Here is a 10335-nt window from a genome sequence, read left to right on the forward strand (position 1 = left end):
GTCTAGGGTGATAGGTTGAGGGAATCCTTTGAGGATTGAAATTCCCTTGTTAAGTTTGCTCCTTCATACAAAACATGAGGACCTAACTCCATAAGTTCGACCACAATTCCCCAAGTGATGCATCATGCAGCAAGTCGGTTTCCTCACTCCACCAATCAAGTGTTACAATGCCTTGCTAAATCCTCTAGGCTTCTTCATAATGGGCTAAGATTTTATTTACATCCTTCCTTATGAGTCATAACTTAATAAAAAGACTTTCTAGCTTTGAAAATGAAGTACCCACATATGCATGTGTCAAGTGGCTGACAATGGCATCAAGGGAACCTTCTGAACATAGTGCCTATGTTTGTCTAAAAGCAACGTCTCTCACAGACTAACACAGTTGTGGAAAAAGGGAAAGTATCATTAATGCTCATTTTTGTGTGGGTAGTCATTGAAGCACTAGAGAAGTTGGGCCATTTTCAGCTATGCTTGTAAAATCATGCAGCAGTGAACTAACAAATCAAGGATCAGCAAGCCATTGCACAAACATCAAACCCTATGAAGACAACGATTTAAGACAACAAAGCAGCCATTTGTGTTTTTACTTAGTACCCAAGGATGGTTTCATGACTGCCACTTATAGAGGTTCCCATGCATACAACCATAGTGGTCTATGAAGGTTTAGAGTAAAGACGTATTGACAAGTCCCCAAACTTTGTATAGTGAAGCCTCTACCAAACAGATCCTAATGAAAGGCCATAACTTGTAAATGCTGTGAGTTCAATGTACCACAAGCCAAAATGAACCCTATACAGTGTGAAAGACGTGTCACAATCACCTTAGCTGTACAACTTTCAGGTCAAGGCCTGCACCACCAGTAAAGCAATGGAGAGCAACTAGCAAGAACAGAAGCCGTGGCACAGCAAGTCCCATCAGAGCATCTCACATGCATAAATTTTCTTCATATTCTCTCAAAGCCCGTGTAAATTCTTTCGAGGAATACAAAAATAAAGAATATGCTATATGGGTATCAGCCTATAAGGACATCAATCATAGCAGGCATTAAGCTTGGACTGACAGCCATACAGTGTCACTGAAGACAAACTCACCCTCACTCAACCTCTAAACACTGCATTCTCCTCCCTCCGATTTTCTTCCCAAGCTTTTCATGCCTCGAACATCTTGAAGATACAGTTGGAACAACCAGCTGCCGGGAAGATCAGATTCTAAAAGGTCGGAATGCTTCACAGTACACCTCCTCCACCCTGCAAAAGAACAGTGGAAAATGAAGTCATTACGTGTTAAAGAAAGAAACCACAGTTTCAAGCTTACATTACGCAGATGACCATCTCTTGCTTCCAAGCTCAAAGCTTACCAACGATTGAATGGAATTGCCTGAAATCCAGGCCAGCGACACTATGAAATCACAACAACTAGAATGAAGCTTGCCTCCTCGCATTCAAGACCCACTGTATCATTATTGGAGGAACAAAAGCTTCACTTTTTGTCTAGCACATCAGCAGTCAGAAAGCCATTCCTCTGCCTAGCAAATAATCAATCAAATTTGCTTCTAGTTCTGCACAAGACGTTATGACAAAATTTTAAGTATTCTAAGGTTAAGCACTTGCAGAATTATGTCCCACTGACATAGTTGACCCACTAGGTGAAATGCTGTCAGCCGCCATGCTTGTTGCTGTTGCCGATGGCGTTTTATTTGCTTGCCCAGGAACAATGGCTACCTGCGAGCCTGATAATCCATGCATTACCACAGGGGCTGCCAGTAATGCAGCCTTTGCATCTGTGCTAAACTGAGAGGCAGCATTCTGTAAATTAATTGCTGCACCAGGAGTAGTGCTATGAGAGTTGCCACTTGTCACCAGAGCTTGCGTTGCAGAGCTTGTCCTATCACTGCCACTTTGATTCAAGGCACCATCTTCCCTCCCACCACCTCCAGCTGGTTGACCTTTTGCGCTTGTCATCAAAACACCACTTTGGGAGTGGATGAATGAGACCCCATGATTTTTTCCTGCTGTCGCTGCTGAGCCTGTGAATGTAGCTGAATGCAAGTACGGGAAATAGCTGGCATTAGTGCCTGTGGTGCATTGTGGCTGTACACATGCATCAGCACCTCCAACCGCTGCTACCTGTGAGTGGGGGAATCCTGAGCTTGAGTTGCTGCTTCTATGTATGTTAAACCCAGCAGGTGGACCACCAGTGCCTCCAGGTGGCTTCATAGAAGCAGTCAATTTTGGACTTGTCACCTGATTTGGAGCTCCCTCGGAGCTCATGGGTCTTCCACTAGAACCAGTCCCTAAGGGTATGGATGAAGAAGTGTGAGGAAATACACCACTTGACGACACACCAAAAGAAGAATAAGAAAAAGGTTGCTGATTAGAGGACACGGCCTGATGTTTACCAGCCTGCTGCTGCTGAGAATCAGTATGCTGTTGCAAAGTGTGGTTTGCAGCTGAAATCACATGATGCTGTGCAGACATCTGCTGTGTAACAGCAGGCGTAGAGTGTTGCGACTGTGTTGGTTGTGGCTGTTGCTGTCGCTGTTGCTGTTGCTGTTGCTGCTGCTGTTGCTGATGCTGTTGCTGTTGCTGTTGCTGCTGTTTCTGTTGCTGCTGCTGCTGCTGCTGCTGCTGCTGCTGCTGCTGCTGGTAAAACTGCTGCTGCTCATAGAGGCGCTGCTTCATTTGTTGTGGTTGCACCGACTGTTTATGCAACACTACTTGCCCAGTTTGATTTGTCCCTGGTGCTTGATGGTACTGTAGTGCCACTGTTGGCTGTCCACCAGATATATGAAATTGTTGATGCAGACTCTGTGACAACTGTTGTTGCTGCTCCTGATTAAGGTGATAATATTGCTGCTGCTGTTGCTGGTGCTGCTGCTGCTGCTGTTGCTGTTGCTGTTGCTGTTGCTGTTGCTGTTGCTGTTGCTGGTGCTGCTTGATAACATGTTGATTTTGTTGATGTTGGGACTGCTGCTGTTGTGATTGAGACTGTTCCATGTTTACAGTAATCGAAATAGGACCTAGCATTGGTGCAGATGATTGTGTAAGAAAGGAATCTGGCCTCTTAACTGGAGCAGTCGTAGCCTGCTTCTGTGGCAGATTAGAAGAACTTTTACCTGGTGGAATGTTCTTAACTGCTGCACTGCTACTAGACTTCGTAGCAGAAGTCAAAGATGGTGAAGGAGCTGAAGGGGACCCAGACACAGCAGGAAGAAGCCTTGACTGCATGGAACTCAGTGAAGCCTGCTGACTTCTGGCAGGATGCCCTTGATGTTTGGCAACCACAGCAGCACCAGCATATGTACCTGGAAGCAATGAACTAGGGGCTGTAGATACACCTGTTGTTCCAACTTGCATTCTTGAAGCAGGTTTTGTTTGAGATGAATGCTGACTAGCAGCTTGTCCCTGCCTTGTACTTTGACTACTACCGCTCATACCTTGTCCATGAAAAGGTGCACCTGACGTAGTTAACTTGTTCAATGATGTAGATTCATTGACTGTAACTGTCACATTTGGCATAGCTTTCCCTCGTCCCATGCTGGCTGGCTTTGAAGATGGTGCAGCAGCAGAGATGCATCCTACAGAAACAGGTCCAACCTGTCTAGAGCTCAGATTTCCTACAGGTGAAGCCATCAAGTTAAAAGATGCTCCTGAAAAGCTCTGCTGAATATGAGCTGCTGGTAACCCACTCTTAACAGATGAGGTGCCTCGTGTATTGCTTTCAGTTTCTAAGTCCATTTTTGAGGGGGCAGCTGCAGCCATTACCTGCTTTACTGGTGTCCTCTTGTCATCTATGGTCTCGAAACTACTGGAAAATCTAGTCTCTTCCAAGTTTGGGTGAACCTTTTCCGCACCAGAATTACCCGGTTTGGCCATAAATTTATGGTAGCTCTGCTGCTGAGACTGCTCCTGAAGTGCTTGTAGGCGAGGTCGCTCAGTGTCAGCCATGGTCTGCAAGACAGCATGACCTTGTGGTGCCATAACAGCTGCAACAGGTGCCAAACCCAATGGACCTGGACCTACCATCTTTTTGCTCACAACTCCTGTAGACATGCTGGATAAAGCTTGTGGCGGCTGATACTCCACGCCCTTAACACCCATAGGCAATGCAGATTTGCTGGAGTGATGATGTGGAATAAACTGATGTGAGGAGATCGTTGCTTGCTGCTGAGCTTGCCCTTGCCCAGATGATTGTGGTAACTTGGCATTGCCAGCTTGTTTTGCAGCTAGGGGGACCTGGACAGGCAAGACGGGCATCCCTGCAGTACGCACAGGAGAGGAAGAACTAAGGTTGGAAGTTTGCATATTGGAGATCCCTTGACTGTGCAAGTTTCTTTGAAATGCTGGAAATTTACTCTCTGCTGAAGAAACAGTCTCTCCGCCCCTGTTCGCCTCCCTCTCTCCAAAACGCTGCAACTGCTGTGAGGCAACACGCGGATGAGATAGAGATGATGAAGCCGAGGACAGCTGTTGCTGCTGCTGCTGCTGCTGCTGCTGTTGTGCTACAGAGTGGCTAACACGAACACCTTGATGCAAGTTTGCATTCTGATTCTGCAGAGGACTCATTTTAGACGTTGTTCTGCCTGCTGCAGGACCTTGCTGTGACTGTGAAGGAGGGTGTACTAAAGGGGGGTTGTAAAAGGGGTTACCAAAGAATTGTGTCGCCTGCAAATACCAGGAGACATTAATAAAAAATGTGTATGGCTAGGGCTTCTACGATTTCATATACATTCTTACAGCAAACTAGAAAAAGACAGAAACACCAAACCTGCTGCTGAGTGATGTGAGCCGAGGTAGGGGGCACAAAATTCCCCGGGGGAAAAGAAAAGGGAAATCCACCCTGCTGGATAATTGCTTGCAAATATTGAACCTGGGCAGCAGCAGCGTTTACAGAATCTGTGTTGGAGGAACCACCTGTTGAAGCAGCAGCAGGTTCAGAGCGTGAAGCAACAACTGCAGCACTCCCTGCTCCCGAACTGCCACTAATCACAGTGTTGCTTCCTCCTGCCTTAGCACTTAAGCTATTGCCCGTTGGAGACGCACCCACCGGATAACCAAATACTGGTCCTAATCCAGCCTGTTAGCAGCAAGTTTCCATTTACCAAGTAATCAAAGATCATATTTTCATGTATTGAAAATGAGGGGAATAAAACATGCTCTTCTTGGAAAAAGGGTTAGTAAACTAGATAATGGATTAAGAGTAAAGAGAACTACCTGCAGTGGCGAGATTTGCTCCTGGGATGGTTGTGAAGCTCCTTTCCTTGCAACCGCATCTACATACAAGGATGGCCCCTTCTCTTTTGAAACTTGTACATTGCTAGTAGTGAGGCCCTTTTCATTTTGAGGGCCTGATACTGAACTCGAGCCCTTAATGCCAGCCGGATTACTTCCAGACAAACCTGTCAATCCACTTACTCCGCTCCCAAAGATAGCACCAGGAGAAAGAGAATTGTTGAGATTGTAGGGCTTCATAGAATAAAGACTCCCTGCTGCAGTATTCCCATAAGTCGCAGCCCAGAGCGGGTGCCGTTGCATTTGCTGCTGAGTATCAATGAAATGTGCAATATATACATGGGTGGCACACCGCTTACGCGATGGTCGAGCACCAGGGAACACCAAGGGAGGCACCTACAATTGCACATGCCATGTCAGAAATCCACAATGTTCATCAGAAATGCCCTTTCCCTGCTCCCCTCTCCCTTCTTATGAGCATATACCATGGAAAGGTCAGGTCATTTCCCAAACTTAACAATAACCAAAGTGCCTTCTTGATTCCAAGAGTACTCCCACAAAGCTTCAAATCATCAATTCCTCACTCACATCATGAGGGCCCAAGCATGGGTGCAGGTTCATGAATTAAGATATGTCACCGTATTAGACAAATCTTCATAGCTAAACCAACAGACTGAATTTCTAGCACGTCTCCAGAGGAGAAGGGAAGTCTTAGCCATGATGAAGGCTAGCACTGAAGAGAACACACATGTGCGCATGCTATAATAGCTGGTTGGAGAATTTCTCTACCTGTAAAGCTGAATGACCTTTTTCCTCAATAGTAGCAGGTCCAATAATTGATCCAGCTGCAGGCCAAGCAGCTGCAACTGCAGCTGCAGCAGCTGCTGCTGCTGCAGGGGAATAGTATCTGTTTACAGAAAAGGTAGTGGCTGATCAGCCCATTTCAAAAACACGACAATAATATTGAGAAAAATGTGACCGAAACTTACCCCATGTGAGGAAGGCTCCCTGACCAACCTGGTATCCCCCCTGAGATAAACAGAGACAAAGCAGTCGATTTCCTTACAATTGAAGACATGCAAAGGAGGAAGAATGCCTGTTGAGCTGCATTGATTAAACACATTTCAAGCTGTATGAAGGTTTTGAATCACTTACCAGACCCTTCCAAAGCCTGTTGCTGTACTGGATCAGACTTAACATTCTTCACAGTACTTAAAGGTGCCTGCTTCAAAATCTCCCTTTCATTTTCCCTCATTTTTTCTTCTTTCAGTTCCTCCTCTTGAAGTCTTACATGAAATTTGTCTGCCCTTCCTTTAATTCCATTCTCTGGAGCTTTTCCTTCCACTTTTACAGTATCATTGCCCATATGACACCCCATGTCATCCCCCTCATCCTTTTGACTTGAACCACTAGCCAGATCCTGCATATGGCAAGCCAATTTGGATTATTGCTACTTAATCCAGCCTTAATTTTTTTAAATCCAGCATGCGCTCCATGAGAAGCGACCTCTCTCAAGGATGTCCACAAAAGCTTGTCCATGAGGAGAAAAGAAAGGAGATTCAGCATCCCTACCTGTATCTTTTCATTGAACTCTATACCAATTGATTCTAAGCTGTTGCCGGTTTTTTCACTCGTGCCACTCGCCGACGCTTTCGGAGTTGCCTATTCACAAGGCCAACAAGCAGTTGAGAACTTTCAAAACCGAAAACAGAGAGCAAAAACATCTGTAGTGGAGCACCCAAATGAAGGTAAGGCAAAGCCCCTACCATCAGATCGATCTCATACTTGCAATGATGAGAAGTTTCTCTGTCAACAAACCAGAAACAGTGTAATGAGTGTGAAAGTTAAATCACCAACACCAGAACCTTAAAATTTTCAGAAACAGCACTCACCTTCTTCCCTGTTCATGTACTACCAGTGGATTGCAAGCATCAGAAGGCTTGCACTCATTTGCACTTTGTTGCTTTCGCTCCGGGGAGACAGTTCGTGTAGTGTTGTTCTCTACTACAAAATCAGAGCCTACAATGTTATCAAGGGATATCTCAGCATTGAGAGACTTTTTGTTCCCAGTGACCCAAGCATTAGTATCAGCTGCCCACGTGGATTGACCAGACACTGGTAGAGGAGTGACTATGGCTGCTGAGTAGTGAAGGGATCCATGACCTGTTGATGCATTGGCATTTGATTCTGTCATGTTGACCTCTGCCTTCACCTGAAACCTATTAGCAGATTGCCCAGTATGATCAGCAACCACCTTGTGCTCCAATATTGAACCTCCAGAATCATTCCTTGGTTGGCTATGAGTCGATGTCCCATCCTCAATCTTTAGTTTGACACGAGGGCGCTTCCTTTTAGGAGCTGACCACAAAAAGGGGAAAAATTTTGTTATTCACAAGTAACTCTCCAGGTTAACAATGCGCATTTAGAATGGGATGCAAATGCTTGACTACCTTCAGCTGCAGGTGCAGATGGATAAGATGAAGAGGCTGGAGCAGAAGTGGTTCCAGGAACAGGAGATGAGACTGGAGAATTAGAGCTTGGTGTGGTGGGAGTGCAAGTTTGAGTTAGCACCGTTGTGATTGCTGGGGGAGAAACCTGTACTGAAAGATTTGGTTCAGCATTTTCTGTCTTCATCTCCATCCTGTCATCGGAGAGAGGACTCCCCAAGTTGGAGACCATTCTAGCCAGATCAAATAAAGCTTCTGCCACTTCCACCTCTTGCTCTGATATGGTGCTTGATGTTGAAACCTGGCAAGTAAAAATCAGTCTCACCCATATGTAACACAGCTGTCATTGCCCATGGCGACATTACACAATGATAACATAGAAATGGCAGAGCTCTGCTCTGCCGACTTCAACTATACCTTGGCTAGTTTGGAAGATCGAAACTTTGTGCCATTGGGTTTCTGCTTTGGTCAAAACAAAGAAAATAAGGTGCTCTCTAATAAAGCTGAGGCAGAGACATTGATTGAGCAAAACTATCATACAAACAATATACAGAAAGAGTAGCCGCATACCATTCGTTTCATAGGCTTTAATGCAGGACCTGAGGGTGCAGAAGAGGATGTGATGGGACTTGAAGAAAGAGGAGCTGAAGAAAAAGACTGCTGCCTGAGGCCGTCTCCATGGTTGGTTTCGTGGGGTCTCTTTGTCATAGCTATGGAGTGAAGCCAAGGGTGCATTCAAAAAAACACAGATTCAGAATAAACCCAGAGAAACAGACAAGAACCCCCGACTCCAAAGCAAACTGTGGAAAGCTTGGCTTCAGAGTGAAACCTGTTCGGGCTTTCCGAGGCACTGCTGGTATTTCAACTACATTGCCCTCATCGGTTGCTATCTGCAATGCAAGATTTCGAGGCTTGAGGTAGAAGCTATGGCGTGATGAGAGATGGAAATTATAACTAATGAGCGGGAAGGACACGGACCTTTCCTTGGAATCTCAATTTCCCAGCTCTCCTTGAGAGAATGGTAGGGGGGATGGGATCATCGTCTTCTTCAGAACCACCTATTTCACCACCTTCGGTAGTTTCGTCCATCTCTTCCGTGCGAGTGGGCGCTTGAAACTCACGCGATGCGTGCCGCGTTCTCTTGTTGCGAGACGCAGAGAGCATGCTGCCACTGCTACTCTCTTTTTTAGGCCTTTCCCTTAACCTAACAGTGTGCACGTCCTCCATAGTCTCATCTTCATCCACAACTGCATCCAAATCGAAGACCCTGGTTCAGCACAGACTAGAAAAGCCAAAAAAGTTTATAGGACAGAGAGAAGTTGCAGAAATCAAAGCAAGAGGCCCCGACCCCCTGTCCAAACCCTAGCCCTTCCCTCCCTTCTCTGCAACCCCTAGCCCTAACCATAGCCTCAATAGCCACAAAACTTTGACCTGCCAATTGTTCCACAGATATTATAGACGAGAAAAGCCATTCATAAGATGCGGCGCTTCTCTTAGGAAACCGAACAGGGCCCAAGCCTCATCGAAGTGGCGAATCTTGTTCTTCCGATTGATATCCGCCAGCAGAGATAAGATTGTCCCCGTGCTACTCCTAGCCCTTTCTACCTTTCCCAAAAAACTCTAGTTCTTTCTTTACACGGTTCCAGAAAAAGAAGCTGCAGAGCCTCCGCCAAGACCCTAACAAAAAAGCTACAGCGCCTAGGCTCATTTCCATAGCTGACAAGAAGGCTCAATCTTGAAAGATGCAGAGAAACATTTTGATGATGGTGTAACGCGATTCGCGACATTACTCCTGCAGCCTTCGCTGCAGGAAGAAACGGCGTAAAGATCTGCCGGAACTTCATTGTGGCGAGTGGATTCGGAAGAGAACCTGAAGAATCCTTGAAGCCGCTGGAGCGGGGTCTTCTTGGAGCAGAGAGTGGAGCTCCGCTCAAGCTTCCGCGCCTGCTGCCTTCTCGGATTCGATCCATGGATGAGAAGCTGGTTAGAGGCATGGCAGGGGGAGCAGGAGAGCAAAGCTTACAAGAGGGAGAACCATGGCAGCGACAGTAGATCGAAACTGCGAGATTACAACCAAGAAGAAGCCATGTGAAAAAAGAAAGAAGGAGAAAGCTAGGAGTCTCCCTGGCTATGGCGATGGCGAAGGCTGAGCGATGGCTGAGGCGATTGCAGGTGCAGCAAAACAAAAACAGAGGCGCGAGAGAGAGAGAGATGCTTGTCTGTGTAGGTAACAGAAACTGGGAGAACTTTGAAGAGATGGAAAAAAAAATAAAGCAAGTAAATACAGTATTATAAAGTTGTTGAGAAAAGAATAAGTGAAAAGTACTTGTGTAGAAAATGATTTCAACCGCATTAAATAATTAGTTTATAATAAAATAAATTATGTCACCGGCAAGCATATGTTAAAATGATACAAGATAAAATTGAGTAAATGGAATTAAATAAATACTTAAATAATAAAGTTTAAAAAGCACTCCCTCAATATGCCATGATGTCAGTGTTTTAGGCTCGGCACCAGGCCTAACGTCGAGGGCGGGCCCGTTAGAATCTAGCCAACGGCTGAAGTCGACGCTAGCTGGAGGAGTGTTATCGGCCGTTAGATATAAGCGGGAATCTGCCATACCAAGTTCCTGAACCTAATGTACACGTCAGTTCCT

At 45.8% G+C, this 10335-nt stretch overlaps 1 protein-coding gene across 4 annotated transcripts; it reads right to left on the reverse strand.

Moving 5' to 3' along the window:
• Window positions 1–745: 745 nt before the first annotated feature.
• On the reverse strand, window positions 746–9953 carry LOC147605583 (uncharacterized). 4 transcript variants are annotated; one of them, XM_086793341.1, is made up of 18 exons: window positions 9549–9953; window positions 8657–8925; window positions 8508–8568; window positions 8249–8388; window positions 8096–8137; window positions 7682–7979; window positions 7395–7589; window positions 7124–7250; window positions 6998–7037; window positions 6804–6893; window positions 6387–6651; window positions 6221–6260; window positions 6021–6138; window positions 5214–5627; window positions 4768–5076; window positions 2399–4664; window positions 1358–2293; window positions 746–1247 (listed from the first exon to the last, which is right to left on the reverse strand). In XM_086793341.1, exons 1-17 carry the CDS (start codon window positions 9670–9672, stop codon window positions 1599–1601), a joined length of 5493 nt encoding a protein of 1830 aa, XP_086649467.1. In that variant the 5' UTR covers window positions 9673–9953; the 3' UTR covers window positions 746–1247; window positions 1358–1598. The 4 variants fall into 4 exon arrangements, with proteins under 4 accessions (XP_086649467.1, XP_086649466.1, XP_086649465.1 ...); XM_086793340.1 differs by having other exon boundaries at window positions 1358–4664; XM_086793339.1 differs by having other exon boundaries at window positions 7124–7589.
• Between the last annotated feature and the right edge of the window lie 382 nt (window positions 9954–10335).

Source organism: Cibotium barometz, chromosome 59 (genome assembly GCF_041138505.1).
Source record: "Cibotium barometz isolate CiBa-2024 chromosome 59, ASM4113850v1, whole genome shotgun sequence".
Classification (NCBI taxonomy): domain Eukaryota; kingdom Viridiplantae; phylum Streptophyta; class Polypodiopsida; order Cyatheales; family Cibotiaceae; genus Cibotium; species Cibotium barometz.

Coding starts and splice junctions, on each gene's coding strand:
- LOC147605583 (XM_086793338.1), bottom strand. CDS start 9,672: ATGCCTCTAACCAGCTTCTCATCCATGGATCGAATCCGAGAAGGCAGC. Junction 8,138..8,248: donor TAAAGCCTATGAAACGAATG/GTATGCGGCTAC, acceptor TGACCAAAGCAG/AAACCCAATGGCACAAAGTT. Junction 6,139..6,220: donor GGGAGCCTTCCTCACATGGG/GTAAGTTTCGGT, acceptor TTCTGTAAACAG/ATACTATTCCCCTGCAGCAG.